Genomic DNA, 18689 nt, shown 5'->3' on the forward strand with positions numbered 1-18689 from the left:
ATACAAATGCATACCCATACATGGTAGTGTGCTGAACGTCTACTGAAAATGCCATTCATTTCAGAAACATACCAGTTATGGAGCATTCACACAGAGAAGACTTCTGCTCTTCTGAACTGATGTGTTTCAGACAGCCCTGGGCTAAAATGAACTGATTAAAGTTTTGCTTTTATTTATAATATTTCCAGTAAACAATGACTTCATTAAAATCAGTGTTGGTCCTATGTTATTTCTAAGCTAACCTCAAATAACTAAGAGCATCAGAATGTCATGTTTGGGATTCATTAAACAAGCCAAAGGGGTGACATTCAACAATCAACTGCAAAGCCCTTGTTTCTGGAAAAGGCTGTCTAGGATGTCTCATGAATTAGGTGAAAGAAAATGAGATTTTTTTTAAAACTGAAATGCTCCCAGAGATTGAACAAATGCCAAACTTCCAGTTCTGGAAAATTATATATTGATATTCTTCTAGTCTATCAGTCTAGCAGTGGCAATGATTATAGACTGATGGGCAAAATCATATAATAAAAATGAACATAATGTTTCAGTCTTATACATGAATAATTACTCATTATTATGTGCAGACACACCAACACATTCACTTTTGCTCCCAGGGAAAACCTAGCTTTAGTTTTTCTCCCTACCCTAAATCAGACAATATTTTGCAATAAATCACATGCAACATATGTTCACAAAATATGATTAGTTCCCTTTAATGCACTTTTAATATTAAGGTTTTGTATTATTAGAAATTGAGGTATTAGAAAATGATTCTCTTCGCTCCATTAGTGTTGCAATCATTGTTAATTTAAATACCATGGACACAAAACATTGGTCTCCCACCTAAAGACAGTAAAGTTCTGCAATGCTTACCGCAACAGCACAGCTTGGTACATTACTCATTGTGCTTATGATTCCTTTCAATGAAGATAAATTGATCTCTTTATATATATATATACACACAGCATCTTGCAAGTACGGCAGGTTCCTTTTGTCAAGTAGCCCAGAGGCACAGAAGTCAGCATGGGACACTGGGGAAGGAGTGGGGACCCCGACAAGCTTTCCCCATCACAGCCCAGTACCTGGGGGCCAGAGTCCGGCAGTCTTTCAGGGTGGGCACTACAGCTTGGACCGGAGGGAGCCAACAACGGGCTTGTCAAAGCAGAACTCCTTCCACCAGGAAGGGCGCTCCATCACCTTGCTGTCCTGCATGAGTGTTGACCACAGGTTCTTATAGAGCTGGAAAACAGGAATCATATGACAAGGGAATGATCAGTACAGGTAAAAGATGGACCTCAACAGCTTGACAGACAGAAGCAAATGAACAGAACTTCATTGACAACTTCAATAGTCCTCAGTTAACCCACTGGAGGTAGGTTTCTGTTTCTGTGCAGTCACAAGCCATTCTGTATAGCAGAACTGATCTCTGCAGGTGACACACAGCAAACATACAATAAGCTCACCAACTTCATTTAACAGAGGTGGCCATAAGAGTGACCTGCTCATCAAATTGAACGTTGAATATCAACTCTTGCTTATATGTACTTCTGAATGTGTACTCTTGTCAAACTGCATATTATAAGGGATTGCTTGAGATAATTATTCATACACTATTGTATAGATAACTCCATACCAGTATACATGAGTAAGCAGCACTACATTTAGAGAAGTTAGTTTCTTCAGTGACAGTGCACAGGTTTGTATGGTCTAAGATGAGATTAAGCAATAGCCAAAAAAAAAAAAAAAAAGTGAGGAATTTATTCCAGCGCATGTAGGTGAAAATGGACATATCTCATTCTATTCTGGACTCTGAGCATCTAGTTGGTGAACTGAAACTTCAATACGCTGTTGAAGCCAGCAGGTAGTGGCCTTTCCTCAAGGCCACTGTTACATAACTGTACTGGTGTGCATGTTGGGTTCAAGGTCCAACCCTTTGTCACAGTACAGCTTGCACATCATGACAATCACATGACAGGATGTTTCCCCTGAGCCAACCCACCACACCATGGCAACACTGCTTACTCCAGCAACCAATCGCTTTTACCCAGTCAATGTTTGGTGTTTGGTTTGTTTCCACTTCCAGTCACTCATGTTTTACATCTTCACTAACTTTAAAGCTTAGCTTAAAGTACTGAAGCTTCACTGTTTTCCCCTGGGGAACGTGTTCTCTTTACCACAGGACATACCCACCCTGCCACAGACCATGTGAACAACTACTTCTAACATTCTGTAGGACGTGCTGATTCAGGTAGTGTCATGAATTCTCAAACAGGAATAAAACTATCTATTCCAATCCATAAAGTACTTCCTGAGAGAGATGACCGCTTGTAAGACGTGGACAAAGCCAATCTATTCCAATCCATAAAGTACTTCCTGAGAGAGATGACCGCTTGTAAGACGTGGACAAAGCCAAGACTCCTCTGGCCATCTTTAATGAAAGATAAAGGCCAAGAAAAAGACGGGGCAGTGAGAAGCAGACACAAACAAACCAGATCATAGTGAGGCTTTTTACAGTGATATTTACACACTTCTTTAAAGCGTTCTGGGTGCTGCATGGGGGAGGCCAGCTGCCATGCAGTGTTTGGTTTGTGCCCAGTTTTATGGCCATGATGGCAGCAAGCGAAATCACTGATGCATCAGGGCCAAACTATTCAACACTGTGCCATAAACACGTGGGACAAAACAGTGCACGCTTCATACAAAAATATGTACACACATAATGCACCTTAATTTCACCACTACTATACTGCCTCACTGCCATCTCTTAAGACGTTTTGAGGGAGAACAAAGTAAATGGAGTGAAATGAGTGTATGAATGTGATATGATGTCCATTACTGTACAGTATCATGGTACCACTTATATGGTATATATATATATACATATATATACATACACACCACTATTTAAACAAATTCTGATGATAGATATGCAATTCACAGGCTGATTTTAGGCTCTGATCAAGCACTGGATTTTTAAATCTTTGGTAAACACCTTTTTTTTTTTTTTTACAGTTCTGCAGTGGCATGAGAGCTTATCCATTTTCACGATTGTATTATCTGCAGCATCCTTTCCTGATGAGGTAACAGAGCTGGCTCTGCGCTCTTCCAGCACAGTATCACCGCGTTTGCCATGGAGCGGTCCGTGCGTTCGTGTGGAGGCTGTTAACTGAGGCCCTGTCTGCACCGGAGAGGTCCTGCGCTCTCTCCGCCCGGCTGCATCTCAGATATTTATCGACTCGCAGGCCAGATCAGGCAGGGGGAGCCTCGCGCCTTGCGCTAACCCGCCTTCCAGCTCCCAGCTGGGCAAAGCCCTGCGAAGGTCTGTGCTGAAGTTTGCTCACACGCTCTGGCACCTTCCACACAGTCACCGCCCCAATGCTTCTGTGTCCATTGGGGTTTCCTTGTAATCCTTACAAAACGTCAAGGCTTCCCAAAAATTTCCTCAGGTGAGTTTATGAACAATGGATCTCCAAGCCTTACCTGACCGTCCGCCTTCGCAATTGGCGAGTTCAGAATAAAGTCGGGGGGAGCGACCGCGTCCACCAGAGAGACGGCGTCATCCTTCAGCTATTTGAAACAATGAGCAGAGGATTAACACATATGAGAACAGCGCCACAGTCCAGCACTCCCCAGAGAGCAGTGTAACCTCTCACATGCAAGAGCCACAGCTCCTCAGTACCAGCGTAGCCCGAGCCCTAACCATATGCAGGGAGCAGCACGTGAACCGTAACCCGCAAAGACTGCAAATTTAAAGAGTGGGTGCTTACTAAAAAAAGACTTAAATATATATGAGGTGGAAATAACAGCTAAGCGGAAAAGGAAAAGCATTAAGGCTCAGAATCGCCTGTATTCTCCCTCCTACATCTGTCAACACTTATGATGAAGAACATTCTAACCTGTGTGCAGAGTTTGACAATAGCATTCTGGACGAAGTCTGCTGGCTCTTTACCAAAGAAGTATCCACCTGTTTAAACCAAGTACACACAAACACTAAATGAATCGGAGACAGTGTCACATCAAAAACTTACAGTTCCATATGCAATAGAACCATTACAATTCAAATACCCAAGTAACCCGAGAGTAACCCGAGAGTGAATTCCAAATTAAAAACACACCCAATTGATTAAGTACTTTCAAATAATCAATATTATTATTACTTTTTATTAATAGCAGCAGTAGCAGCAGCATTGATGAAAGAAATATAACTAATAACAACGGCAAGTGCTACTCCCACGGCAACTTCAACTTTTTGCTATTAACATTACATTCTTCACAAATTCAGTAAAGCAGAAATGTGCAGTGTTTCACTATCAAGTAACAGAACCAATCACTGAGAGGCCATTGTGTCGATGCGCCCGGTACCTTGGTATAAAGTGGCCATGTGATTGCTCAGGGACCACAGGCCATAGAGGGCGCTGAGACGGGTCAGCACGGGCCTCAGGCTGGCAGGAGTGTCCCCGCTGTGGGCGAAATCATGGAACCTCTGCAGGACGCTGTGCTCGATGTAGACAATGGCCAAAGAACGGCAGTAATACACCTGATAAAACACACACATGCGACAGTCATCCTCCTGGCTTCCAAGCCCCCTCAATGACAGCTTTATATGTTGGCTGACTCCCATTGTTACTCTGTGGTGGAGGCAGAGTGAGGGTGGGACCCCCACACACAGCGCGAGTGGGACCCCACCCATGGCAGTTACCCAGTTATCTCAGCCCCTCTAGGGAGAGCCAATGGGAGGTTATTCCTTCCTCTATTGGAAAAACATCTTTGAAAAGAAAAAGGAGCGGATATGTTCTACACCACAAACTGAACAGAATTTGAAATATTATATTTATACACACGGTGGCACAGTGTTTAGCACATTATTTTTTTCCAAAGAATAATTAATATAAGCAACCTGATCCACTACACAATGTTGCCAATTATTCCACACTTGGTGTTATTTAATTTGGATTTCAAATTGTACTGGCAATATACATAACTGTTGTGAAACCAAATTAATATTTTGATCGTCACACATCACACAGCTGGATATGCCAAAGTGCATTGGATATCACAGCATCACACAGACTCTGCCCTACAGCTCTGTGTCCTCGAAGCACAGCCAAACCAAATACAGGATTTCACTCACACACACACACACACACACACACACACACAGCAGCAGCATGGTAATGTCCTCTCTGTGGGAGTGTTTTCCTCTAGTAAAAGGCCTAGGTAACGCAGCCATGCCATATAAAAACAAGAGTCTCAAAGCAAAAGAGAGCAGGCACAAAGCTATGGGAGGAGGGATACATGGGAAGAAGCTTCTCGCCATCATAGAAAAGAATCCATGTCCTAACACTCCTGTCATGCTCCCCAGTATCAGTTCTTCACTGGCAATGTTCCTAATCAGGATTCTTGCCTTGATTACATTAAGCTTCTTCAAAATGCATTGTAATGGATGTGCCAATCAAAGCAGATGTTTGGTCCCAGTTACGCTAGGGCTAAGTGACCACAAATTGCAATGACGCATTTGTTTGTAGAAATAAGGTCGTCTCATCTCCTTGTGCCTGTTCCCTGACCCATTTTCTCCCTTTTTTCCTAGTTTACTGGAACACAGGATTAAGAGACAGTCCTTTTTGTAGGATATCACAAATTTTCGTGAGATCTTGCATATTTAATAGGTGGTAATCAAAAAGAATGTTTCAATAAAACAGAGAAGTAGAAGTGGAACTGGGCAAGAAGGTCCACTGTCCACTGTGTGTAAAATGTTTTGCAGGGGTATGCTTTATCCTTTAGAGGTACAATCAGATTTACTAAAGGTAGAAAAAAATCACTACATAATAATTGCACAGGAAAACCAAAGAGCTCAGACCCATTAAGTCTGTCATGATTCAGAACAGTAATGCTGTTCTGACAAAGATAACTTCATATTTTGGACCACTATCTTTCACTTCATCAAATGAATCATGTACAATGCTGTTCAACTGAAGAGGGGTGGTAGGTGTGAAGCTACTTAAAGCACAGAGCACTTCCTTTCCCTGAGAAAAGGCCATTGTGTCAGCTCTGGAATGGGAATTCGGCATTTGATCGGACCTACACGTACGTTCTGTCAGGAAATAGCAGCTGTTTAACACTGACACAGCACACTAAAAGAAGAGCCTCCCCTTCCCTTTCAACTGGCGCCAGCGGCCGCTGGACACCTCCCCGCTCACACGGCTCTCTCCAATCTGAAGAAATCTAAGGGCAATTCTGTGGCAGAATTGCAATAAATCACAGAGAATGATCACAGTGGGAAATTAACCCTGTAAGGGTTCTGCTAGATCAACATCAAAGGACACATATACTGCTGTCTTTAATGTGTGCCATGCAGGGGAAGATGGAGTTCATTTCCAACTAAAAGTTCTGCATTGGTTGCACACCAAAAACTGCCTAGTCTGATAGTTGAAAAGATCACAATACTAAAACACAAAGAATTCATTCAATAATCCACTATGTTCAAACAGACCGTTTCAGTATATGTCAGATGAGGAAACAGTCTCACCCACGCATACAGTGCAATGGAAGAAGAAACATGATGCAGCCATATACATGGTTAATATGTATCTGAACTGCACTGTAAAGAAAAAAAAAGGAGATGGCTAAAATACCACATGAGGAATGTCGGTATGTGGACATAAATAAACAGACAGCATAAAGTCCTAAAGAGAAATGTGCCCTCTTCTTCAGGACACTGAGCGAAGAGCTGAAAATGTAAGACACCGTGGGGTGGCGGGAAGGGAAGGATTCCATAGGCTGTTCGCATTTCTCCAGATTGTGTGCATTCCGCCCCGCTCCGTCCAGATGACTGCAGGGTAAACCGACGGAACAAAGGCCTCAGTGTGCTGCCCGTGCCCCCCCCCGCAGCAGGGAGAGGCGCAGGGCTCAGGGGGGCCGTTTACCTGGCTGTCGTTCCTCGCCTCGAAGTCTGCTTTTCCAGACGCCTTCTCCTGGGCTAGCTTCTCATGGCTCTGCTTCAGCAGGAAGCACACTAACCACTTGTAGGCAGCCAATGGGACTGGGGGAGAGAGAGGAAGAGGCAGAGATGACCTTCTTTTCGGAGGAAGAATCTAAACCTGTGAACCCTGGTGGGGGGGGGGTCCCCATTCTAGATCATGCATGTAATTACAGAATAGTCACTTTACCATTGCAAAGTCACCCACCACATATGTCTGACATTTAACCATCCACTGTGCTGGAATTTTACATGGCTTCAATTTCACTGACAATGCATTTAAACAGAACTGACATGCTAGAACACAAGCCTGTAACTTTCCATCAGGCTCCTTCAGTTTGGTTTTAGTACGCTCAGTATTTCATGCAATGACGCTATTATGGTATCAAACAACATTTCTAGAAATCAATCGTTTTGTATAACATCAATCAAATTATAGGCAGCATTTGTTTCCAGAAGCGAAATATATGTTGCCATTTCAGTGCTTTCGAGCAGGTGAAGAAAGTCTTGGCTGGCCTCATTCCAGGTCTATATGTTAAAGCAATCACAGTTGTTTAAACCATCCTCATAGGTTTTTATCAGGTTTTAGAAGGACTTGAAAGAGTACACACACACACACACACACACAGGCAGCAGAACTAATACGATACCATCCTATATTTTGACAAATGATTGTGTAGGAAAGTATGGCTAAGATTTGGGGGCCTCATTCCTCACTCAAGAGTCATTGATGTGATAGGATCAGAGAACTGAACAATAACAGTTACACAGCTTCAGAACTATGCTGGCTTTCCAGCTGACAGCTCCAGCACTGCTGCTGTGCCCCTCCATTGTTTGTGCGTACCATGTATGGGCCATCTGCAACACATCACAACACGACGCACTCCATATGGTAGGGCTCAAAACACAGGCTCTCTCGTAAAACTACTTTACCGACGCACCTCTGTGACACAGCGCTGACATACAGACACAAGACCTAATAAGCGCGCACCGTGTTCGTTTTTATAGTCTCAGGGCGGCTCAATGGCTTGCCCCTAATTAACGGGACACAGGCCGCCCGACTGACCTCCATCGCTAGGCAACGGGGGGTGAGTCACCATCTGTGGTATGATTTCAATACATAGAGCAGATGTAAAACATCTGTGCAGGAGCTCCGTCCAAGGTTTACATTTCTCTGCTCGGTCGGCTCTTAACCTTGGAAGTGCATTCTCAACAGCAAAAAAAAAAAAAAAAGACGCTACGCAGCCCCTCCCTGCCTTTTACTGGAAGAGCGTTTTTTATTTTTATTTTCTTTTTTGACTGTGTGGCTGGGGGAGGGCTGCTGTGCTCTGTTAGTACCAGCAGGAATAAAGAGGAACAAGAGCAGTAAAGGAAGGGGTTTCTGGCTTTCTGGCCACAAGAAAAAGATGCCAACAGCCGATGTTTAACAGCCAGCTGTGCAGAAAGATACACTGGCCTTCAGACAGCCATTGTAAACAGTGTCTGTAAACAGTGCTGGAATATTCAAGACAGGTCCTAAATGGAACCAGAACCAGCACACAAAACTAGGGCATCATCCACATTTCAGTCCACTCCGTAGCGGATGAGAAACCAACAGGAGCTTAATGTGGCTTCACAGCTGGTTATCTCCCATTGCATGATGGGAAACTGTGCGCAAAGCGAGTGAAGCTGGCAGGCGTGACACTCAGAGACTGGGCGCTAACTAGCACCTTCATTCATGCCCTTTATGAATCAATACATCGGAAATCTCAAAGCTACAACTCAACAATGCTGCTGACACAGTTCTGTGCCGCTGCTGCCAGATACGTTTCCCTCGTCTGATGGTTTTTTTTTTCCTACCTTGAAAGCCATTTCACTGTGAGCCAACACCTGCACAGTGATAAACCGGACATCTGACAGCAACCCAAACTGCACGACAGACGCCTCTTTTCTGCAGCGTATAAACAGTCGAACACAAAACGCTGCAGCTTTCCAAAACACACAGAACTCCACAGGAGCCACAAAATAGCTGGTGAGGAAAAAACTGACAGAGTACAATGAATCAGCCTGATAAAATGTTTGAGCCTTTAAGTGACCTCCATCCACTATATTTCTTTGAGGCAGGCATCCTCCCCACTGACCGGCACCTTCTGGGCATTCGGACACTGAGGAGTCCCACACAGCACCCGCCAGTAAATGGGTCAGTAGACTGCATGAACTAGACATGCTTAGTCACTCTTTACCACAGAGGGATGAGATAACTGGAGATGACTGCTTGAGGAACAAGAAAAGAAAAAAAAAAAAAAAATCAGGTTCACACCCGTACACCTCCCTGTCTCAGAGGACATGATTTATGGTTAAAGCTGAAAGTAATGGAGAGTGGAATCCTATGTTTCAAAGGGAAAGCAAGCACCTCTGAGCCTGACCTTTTCTCCTGAAAAACACCACCTAGACTACAGAGCACCAAGCATATCACCCAGAGGCATATATTTCTGTTGTGAAAGAGGCGCCACGACACTCCCAACATTCTTTTCTCCACCACTGCTTTAAACCTCTAAGCCTCCCTCTGTCACTAGTTTTGACCAATACACAAATATCAATCCACGTCTCCCTTCTGGTGCTGGATACGTAGCCAACTTCCTCTGTAACCGACTACAAACACTCTCAGTCAGAGTTCATCCTGGAGCTCATTGATCATATCCACCTCCCTTGTCATGGCTTGCACATCTATTTTGGCTCCTCCATCATCACTGGCATTATTAAAACAGCCCCTAAGACAAAGTCTGTCCCATGAGATCTCAAAATGAATGCCACTGCTCCTGCTTTGGAAACGGTCACCTAGACCCTGATGACCACAAAAATGGTCCCATACTTATACTACCGAATTGCTTTAATATAAGAACTTTGGGCCTGTGAAGAAGTACTGCATTCATAATACATATTCTCAACATGGTTCAGATAATGAACTCCTTTCTGATAGTAATATTCAGAATGACTCCAATGTTTTAATCCTGTACAATAAGCAGTGGGTGCTCAGTGAATGGATGCTGGCCCTGACTGCATGGTGATGGGCAATCTGCCCCGGTGGGTGTGCTGTACCTGCAGAATCCATGCACTCCTCCATAGAAGCTGCAGTGAACCTCTGCTCGAGGATGCTGCTTAAGTCCTCCAGAAAGTTCACCGTTTCCAGTGGTGACTCAATCCTCCCTTTATCTGGAGCAAAGCATTTATGCATTTCACAGTTGTGGGGATATTTTCCATTCTCACACATATTAAGGAAAACAAAATTGGACACACAAGTGCACACAGAAATGAAAAGTAATTTTATGTTTTGTCTTAACAGTAATCATAGACACTGATGTGAACAGACTGACCTCCATGCTTTACTCTGACCCAGCTCAGCAGGTAGTTACTGGTCTGCTGCAGAAGAACATTGTTGTCACCTTCATACGTGCAGTTTGGATCATTGTCATTTCTAATGTCTCCAAGTCGACTCACTAAAAGAAAATACCAGAAAATAAACTGTCAAACTGTGCTGTATTGTTCCTCTAAGTGGATACCTGGAATTTTAAGATGAGTTCACATCCTGTCTCTCAAAAGGAATAAAACTCTACATATGTACCCTCAATGGGACTGATGGCATATTCGCAGTCACAGAACATATAATGAAGACTGATTTGGGTGTAAAACAATCACTTCATCAAAAACTCTCTCAGTTTTTCAGTGGACAAGTTTGATTCCACAAACAATACTGATCAAGCAGAACAAACAACTAGCCCAACACAACTGAAAAATAAGTACCATGTTTCAGTTTACCAGTTGACAGCCACAGAAAGGAGGGAGAGTGGGAATTCTGAACTGAAATGCAGACATGTCATTTGTCCCCTGCAGAGAAGATGATGGGAAGGATTTATGTGAAAGTTAGAGGGGGAGCCCTGAGACTCACTGGCCAGATAGCCGTGTCCCCCGCAGGCCTCGCGGCACTCCTGGATTCCCCGCTGGGCCGTCCAGGAAGCCAGGGGCTTGCTGGAGCAGGAGATGGCGTGGATTTCCCGACCCAGCTCTGCCTGTATCACCAGCACAAGAGGGGTTAAATGGCTCCTTCAGAGAGTCACACCATATTCACTAGGCAAGGCTTCTACTCTTTACCTGTCTCTCGCTCTTGTCCTTCATCATGTTGCCGATCTGGAACTCCACAAAGTTTGTGAACATAGTTTTGGTGAAGTGGTCAAAGGCATACACAGCTGCCAAGTAGGGAATGAGGCGCCATTGCTGAAACACATCATGACACAAAAAGCAAAACGGTTTAACGTGGGATCAGTCTGAACTCATGCAATGTCACTGTGAATCCATGCGTTTGAACAAGCACTGCCCGGTCCTCGGCCTACCTGCAGCTGGTACTCCAGAACTGGGACCTCCTCGTCCTCCTGAGGTCCAAACTGACGCCGTGTTGCGGAGTAGCGTATGGCTACCGTGATGGCCAGTTTAAGGTTGACCAGGGCCATTCGGGTTATCCCCACCCGGCCCCCTGACAAAGCACCCAGCGAAGCGCCGAACCGCTTGTTTGGGTCCTCACAGACAGAAAGAAAGTGCCAAAATTAACATCACTCACGCTCTGCGTTCCCAAATAAACGCAAAAAAAGGACTCAGTTCAGACAGGCTCCACTGGAAGCCTCTCCCGCAATAGGGACTGATCTTTACTCATCTCCGTTTGTTTTCTCTAAAGGCCCCTCTCAGCACGCCTCATTCTCTCGGCCCGGCTCTGAGCCTTCAGAATTATGCCCAGCTAAGTTTGTTTAACATAAAAACAGTGAAAGAATGTTTCCAGGGAACTCGGGCGTGTAAGCTAGGTCCCGACGGTTTGTTTTTGAGTTTTCATTCAACGTCCCACAGCCAAACCTGAACTCCATCAGTTTTTTTTTGTTCAGTAATAGAGTTCCTTGATGTGGAACAGTATGTTACTATTACCATAAGCAAATTAGCTGTAGAACGCTGATGTAGCACTCGGTCCTAAAATGGATGCTTCTGTAATTCACTGTTGTTATTTTCCAGTGGAATTAGAATACCTGTGTGAAAGGAGAGTGGCCTCACAGCCCTGCTTTTAACTGGCTCACCTTAAATGGTGTCACATACTGCCCTTCGGGTGTGACGTCCCCAGTTTTGTTCAGCAGATTTTCCCGAGGGATTCGTACATTATGAAAAAGTGCAAACCTACAATAACAATACAAGCAGAAAAGGTAAAACGACATTACTCAACAGTTCCAAAGCAGCAAACACAGCAGGCAGACATTTTGACTGTAATCAGAGTTTACCAACTAAAGTAACAATGGATGAGTTAGGCTGAAATTTAATAACTCAAACCGCAAAAATACCCAGCCAGGAATTATACAAAGACACACGAATGTCAGCTGATATGAAACGCAAATGAAGTCACCGTTCAAACTAACAATGCCAAACAAATGCGAATTTACAAGGCATTTTAATGTGACCAGGTCTTGGAGGCATCAGCAGTCCTGAATGCGGTGCAAGGACACTGTGCTGCAGATAAGGAGCAGGGAGCAGCAGGGCTCCTCCAGAGAAACAGCAAGCACACAAAGCCCCGACTGCCACGGCTCCTACACCCTTGCACAAGCAAGCGCACAGGCAGGGTATCCATCAGCATTCTCACTCGCGTGGACAACTTTTCCCCATTCACAGGCACCGCCAAGGGGAAAGCACTGGGAGGCACAGCCTCCACACCCAGCTGAGCTTCTACATACAGGCCTTCTACAAACCTCAGCGGTCAAGCCTGCCTAAAATGGACTGGTCTTTAACAGCAAAAAAAGGCATCCCGTGTGCATAAGGAACAGTGTACAAAGCTGATAGAAAAAACCCCCTTCTGTAATGTGAAAAAAGTACCTAAAACTAAAATAAGCAGACACTTGTATCAGCATGGTCCAGGATTCATTTAATTTTTCCCTAAAAAAAGACAAATTTGAAGCAGGGTGATACAGCTGACATTGCATCAAGAAGGAAAAGAAAACCAGCTCATAAAACAAACTGAGTTAGTTACACTATTTCTACAAATACTGCTGAAACTGTATATGAAACCATGCTTTGGTACAACCAATAATTTCAGCTAAAATGACACGTTTCATTCCACACAAGAGCCAAATTCCTGAAAGGCAGAGAGACAGAGAACATCAAACCCCCTGCACAACTGAACTTTGCAAATGAATGCAAAAAGAGTAATGAAATGACTGCATTGGGGACTGTTTCAGACAGCTTTCCTCATCCCATGAAATTTACAATTGCTGCCAGACGATTCCTTTAAATTCAGCAGAACATGCCACCACAGTGTAGGGAAGCATTTCTACATTCACACTAATGGCATCTCAGTGACAAAAGACACCTGCTTCTACAGTGAATAAGCACTGCTTTTCATTTGTTTTGACAAATAAGAGATTCATTATAAGTTACATCCACAATCTTGTTTCAAGTGTGACAACCAAAATACCCAAAATTTACTAATTTTTTTTTCCATGATAGACCTAGATAAAATTTCTCTTATTTTTGATTTACACCAGACACCAGCGTGTTTCTATTCCCTCCTCAGAGCCATTAGAGATAGCCTGCAGTATTTCCTCTGTGTTCCAGAACACATTCCACTGCCCTCCTTCGAGTTGACTTTGGAAAATGAATTGAGGACATTAGAAATCCACTACACATATCACTGGATCTCATGCTGCAATGCTCATGTCATCCTAGGACACAGATCTGTGGTTCTACACAATCTCTGAAAACCAGGTAACACAAGGTGCAGGAAGACCTTCATCCTAAAATGAGGGTTATCACCAGAAAGTCTCGTCAGTGTCGCTCTCTGATAAATCCTACAATTAAAGTGATGTTTTACATCACTTATAAACAACCATATATCTAACCAATCACAGCGCATGGATAATAGATAAACACCCACTAAGCATAGAACCCTTTTGAAGAACTTGCAGCACAAGCTGCAAAGACCTGTATCTGTGAGACCCATCTGGGCTATGCTGCCCCCCAGTGGAGAGAAGAGTTCTGGTTTCATTTTATAAGGGCTACTGTGGGTCCTCTTTTAAGAAAACACTGCCCTTATCAGCAATGCAGACTTTACTCACCCATTGTCTACACCATTCAGACCAATCTTCTTGCCCATATCCCCAACCATCACTCCCGGCATTGCAAGGAGGGTCTTTGGATCTCTAATCTAAGCACAACCACAGAGGATGTCTCAATGTTAATCATTATCATGCCAGTGCCATGCAACTTGCATTTTTGCTGCATCGTTATCAGTTGTAAACGGTGAGATTTGCACCACTGATCTAATACAGTACCTGGACTACAAAGGAGTGCAGTCCTTGACAGACTCCATCTGGGGTGTAGAGCTGTGCAAATACAACTGCGTGTGTGGCTGTTTTACCCATGTTTCCCACCCAGAATTTAGCAGCCTCAAAGTCTGGGGAATTTATTACAAACTCCTGCAACAAAGGAAATCACAATGAGTCTCCATCTAATACTTTCAGCTCACAGCAACTTAGAAATGTGGGCCCCTATAGAGATGCAATTCCAAGCAGATGGGACCAGTATGGAATCATAATCTCTAACAGAAGATTTTCAACTACAGAAATACTCTGTACTTACAAAATGTAATGTGAATTACAGAAACTGTAGAGAAAGAAACTGTAATATCCTTTCTTTATGTCTGTGCTGCGACTAGATAGTGTCTTTTGTTTCTTCAGAAAGGCAATACAAGCACCTTACCATAACACTGGGAAACACTGATTTTGTATTGATTTTGTAAGACTGCAATGTTTTCAGGATTGGTCTAGTGTCTGCAACCATACACTAACCTGAGTGCTGGGGTCATACTTGGCTGTTGTCCTCATTCCTCTTGTATTGGTGCCATGGCTCAGCTCTGTCAGAGCAAAGCACCCAAAGGTCTGGACAGAAACAAACAGGTGCAAGTTAGGAAACACTGACACCCCTGTTTGCTTCAAAGTCAAACCATGTTGAAAGTATAGGCTAACTGCCAGAGGGAAAACAAAGCCTAGGAAATTAAAGAATTACTTTGGGGGGAGGGGGTTACAATTGAACTGCAGCTTCAAAAAGTGAAAAGCATTATCTTTTCAGTTTGTAAAAAAAAAAAAATGATATACTGGTATCCACAACAGAATTGGTCTGGAATAGAAGAACCACTCTTAGTATCTGCAGATCAGTTTTAATTTCATCACAGTTCTAGGTTATAAAAGGCTCTGAAGCTATCAGAGCAGTAAACAGGACAAAGGGCATATTTGCACCATATTGAGTGCACTGCAATAACCTGTTACTCAATAAATCTGACAGCATACACTGATCTTTCCCAAACTGGTATGTTCCAATGTGCTGCATCACAAACTTAGAGCTTTCAAAGAAAATGTGCAGAGTGATAAAGCAATCAGGCTTAAATCTTACCCCCATATTACTAACATCCTCTGTGAATTTGGCATGTCTCTTGGACCCAGAGTTGGCTACTGTTGCACCAAACATCTGAAATAAGTTAATGTTTTAGTCAGTGTTTTAATTAATACCTGACAGTATGATCTAACAGAAAACATGACACATTGAATATGCTGCTCAAAGTTTAACTAAAGGGCAGAGACAACAGGCAGACTTTAAATCAGGAAGAAAACACAGGAGTTTGTCAATATCATAACCATGAAAACTAGGCACTTTATCTATGCTAAAATGACATCTGTATGTGCCTGCTCCACTCATATTAATGCCTTCTGTTTTGAGATCAGAACATGAATTTGAAATGAACTGTCTCAATAGAAAGAAGAGGAAGAAAACAGTGTGAGACAGAATCACAAAGCTCTTTTTCCTCCTCTTTTCACCTCTGATAGAAGTATCACCAGCTGATACTAAATGTGAGGTTCGGTTCCATACTTTTCCACAGTGTGAACGGTGCTTCCCAGGACGTGTTGGTGTATCATGCACTCACCCCCTGACTGAGGAAGTACTTGGCCCCCATGGACCAGTCATACATGCCCAGGCAGTCATTGAGCACGGCAGGCTTTACGGGGTTCTGCATGATCTCCTCCTGTGTGAGGAAGTTGTACTTGTAGATCTGCTTGCAGCGACGGAAAGTGAGCTCACGCACGCGCTCTATGGAGATATCCTCCCCGGGCTGACGGGCGAAGACCGGGTCATTCTCCAGCGCCCGAAATACATGTTGCTGTGTACGCAGGATGGAAATGGCAACGGTTAACAATTACGCCTTTTTCACCAGCACCATTAGGAGACATCATAAAAGCTGTGCATGTAATCCACACACTTCATTTGTAAGAGGTCACTGACAGCCCTGAAACAGTTAAATTGCCACAAATTAGTTAGTGTGTTCCATCAAACATACCTCATTCTGCTTTTTACTGTATAATCACTATCCTTTCAGTCTTTATTGCAAGTACACTACAATAGAAAACCTTACCTTGAATGCTATTATGTCTTCCCCTTCGAGAAGCATGACCATATCCTTCCAGTTAAAGGATGCTCTTTTTCTGTACACATCCAGAGGTCCACTGGGGAGATCTGGTAGAACCTGGTCCTGGTCCATTTTCTCGTTCAAAACAATCTTATCTTCTGAGTAGCTAGGTACACTCATCTTCTTTAAGGCACTTTTTTCTTCAACAGAAAATTATGTAAACATCAGTCATCCAAGATGAAAATGATGACTCAAATATACGGAAGCCAAGATTGGTCTTGCTACGATTGCCTTACATTGCAGACACCTCGCTTTCCTGCCCAACGTTACTACATGATTGGCTAGAGCATATTTAGTCATTTCATTCCGAGCCAGATGCAGACACAGATCTACAGAATGAACCAGTTTTGCTGTAAGAATAACTGTGGGTGGGATAACCGTTGGCTATCATCATCACTGCCATAGGGTTAATCAGACAATTTAAAAATGGATTTACCTAGTTGGCTACGTGCGCGGTGTCACGCCCCCTGTTGTTATTGCACAAACCTACAATAAATCAAGGGTCAATGACAATGGTTAGTAGACATTGGCCTCACATATATTAACTAATCAGCAATGCCGCCATGATATATTTAGGCTGGTAAGCTAAATAGTCTAACTAGCATTAGCTAAACAGTTTGCTGTTGATGCGAGAACAGTATATTACACATTTCACTGAGGCTTTCATGTCACAGCTAGCCAGTTAGTTTTGCAAACTTGTAACAGGCTATGTATCTAGCTAACAGGCATAACAATACAGCTACTTGTACACCTTCCCAACAACCCAGCAAAGACTGGCCAAATATAACGTTTCATACTGAGTGTGGACTAAGATAATAGTGCTGTGAAAGGAAAAAGTTGCTACCTAGAGAGCGACTCTTCCGATTCTCTCGACCGCGTCTTGTTTTCCTACGCGCTGACGGTAATGACGACAAAAGTAAGGGACAGAACAGCTGTAATCACGGCTTCCCTTATAGGTCAATGCAATGAGTCAGAGGTGTTTCGAAAGAAGGGGCGTGAAGATATGAAGGGGGCAAGACTTGTAGCAGAAGAGAAAGTCTCAAACTACGTTTTCCCGAATTTCACTGCATTTTCTCAGTGAACGTATCGGTCCAGGCTGACTGCCCTTTGAGATGATCTTCTACACGGGATATCGCGTAGTGAATTGTTTTACTTCTACATCACAAGATAAAATAAGATTATTCCATTGATCCAAAAGAGTACTCATGGTCAACCTTTTCAGAGGTTGATTTAATCCAGTGATCTCATTAATTTTTACTGATAAAGTTTAAATGTACTTAAATATCTACTGTATCTGTTGTGGTTCGTTACCTACAGCACAGCACCTTAGCCGCAACAAACCAGCTGTAATATGTAGGCTATTTAAAATACACCCACGAGATTGTCTGGCATATATCGTGTGATCTGAAGATTTTGTTTAAGGATGCTATATTCAGCCTTTCACGAAGAACAATACACATGGTATCTGAATTGAAGAGCTGCTGGCCAGACCCTTATCATAACTCGTCTGAAATTGCACTTTGATTTTTCGCCATGCTAACTTGGTGCTTACTTTTGGTGACTGTTAAACCAGGTCTTTGCCTCATCACCTAATCGTGATTGCAACTGATGGAAGATAGCACTGAATCCTTTGGAAATAAAGACTGAAGGAACGGATGAAGCTTCAAGGAAAACTGACTGTGCATATACAACATATACACTCATACAGCAGATATAATTTAGAGTTACTGGTGATGATGTCCAACAAAAGCCTGTCACGTTAATTATGCAGATCACAAACTCAGAATGATGCGCTCATCATTTAGGACGTCCAGGGTAAAGTTCATTAATGGCCGATGTAAGGGGAAAGAACACCGTTTTGATACTATCATTTTCCTTTCCGAACATAAAAAAATTCAAACAATTATCTTCATAAAGAAACGTTACGACAGCACACTGAGAATATAACTTCATAAATATCTTCATTTTGCAGACAATGTTGCATGATCTTACACTGGTTTTAATAGTTTGGGAACAACGAAAAACGTGACAGTGCAGAATACCTCCTCTTTGTTCTATGTGGTCCTCTGTTCTTTGCTCCTTCCAAAACCCTCTCCAGTCCGTGCACCAGTTATTTTCTTCTCATGACTAATGATCTATTGTAAACCCGTTAGCACACCTCAGTGCTGTGTCCCCAACCACCCCCGGAAGTGCCCG

General features: G+C 43.2%; 1 protein-coding gene across 2 annotated transcripts; it reads right to left on the minus strand.

The window, feature by feature from the left end:
* Positions 1–224: 224 nt before the first annotated feature.
* On the minus strand, positions 225–18647 carry acox3 (acyl-CoA oxidase 3, pristanoyl). 2 transcript variants are annotated; one of them, XM_036551186.1, is made up of 19 exons: positions 18536–18647; positions 16930–16979; positions 16440–16633; positions 15954–16187; positions 15425–15499; positions 14824–14913; positions 14308–14451; positions 14092–14180; positions 12070–12166; positions 11344–11526; positions 11105–11227; positions 10902–11022; positions 10330–10452; positions 10055–10168; positions 6924–7039; positions 4363–4537; positions 3897–3964; positions 3481–3567; positions 225–1239 (listed from the first exon to the last, which is right to left on the minus strand). In XM_036551186.1, the coding sequence occupies exons 3-19, from the start codon at positions 16611–16613 to the stop codon at positions 1120–1122; spliced, it is 2133 nt and encodes a 710-aa protein (XP_036407079.1). In that variant the 5' UTR covers positions 16614–16633; positions 16930–16979; positions 18536–18647; the 3' UTR covers positions 225–1119. The 2 variants fall into 2 exon arrangements, with proteins under 2 accessions (XP_036407079.1, XP_036407078.1); XM_036551185.1 differs by lacking the exon at positions 18536–18647 and adding an exon at positions 17338–17403.
* Between the last annotated feature and the right edge of the window lie 42 nt (positions 18648–18689).

Source organism: Megalops cyprinoides, chromosome 18 (genome assembly GCF_013368585.1).
Source record: "Megalops cyprinoides isolate fMegCyp1 chromosome 18, fMegCyp1.pri, whole genome shotgun sequence".
Lineage (NCBI taxonomy): Eukaryota > Metazoa > Chordata > Actinopteri > Elopiformes > Megalopidae > Megalops > Megalops cyprinoides.

What these genes read in the sequence shown, in the direction of transcription:
- acox3 (XM_036551186.1), bottom strand. Translation starts at nt 16,613, where the DNA reads ATGAGTGTACCTAGCTACTCAGAAGATAAGATTGTTTTGAACGAGAAA. An exon ending in AGGATGTTAGTAATATGGGG is followed by an intron (nt 14,914 to 15,424) that starts GTAAGATTTAAG and finishes GTTTCTGTCCAG; the next exon opens with ACCTTTGGGTGCTTTGCTCT. An exon ending in AGGACAAGAGCGAGAGACAG is followed by an intron (nt 11,023 to 11,104) that starts GTAAAGAGTAGA and finishes CTGGTGATACAG; the next exon opens with GCAGAGCTGGGTCGGGAAAT.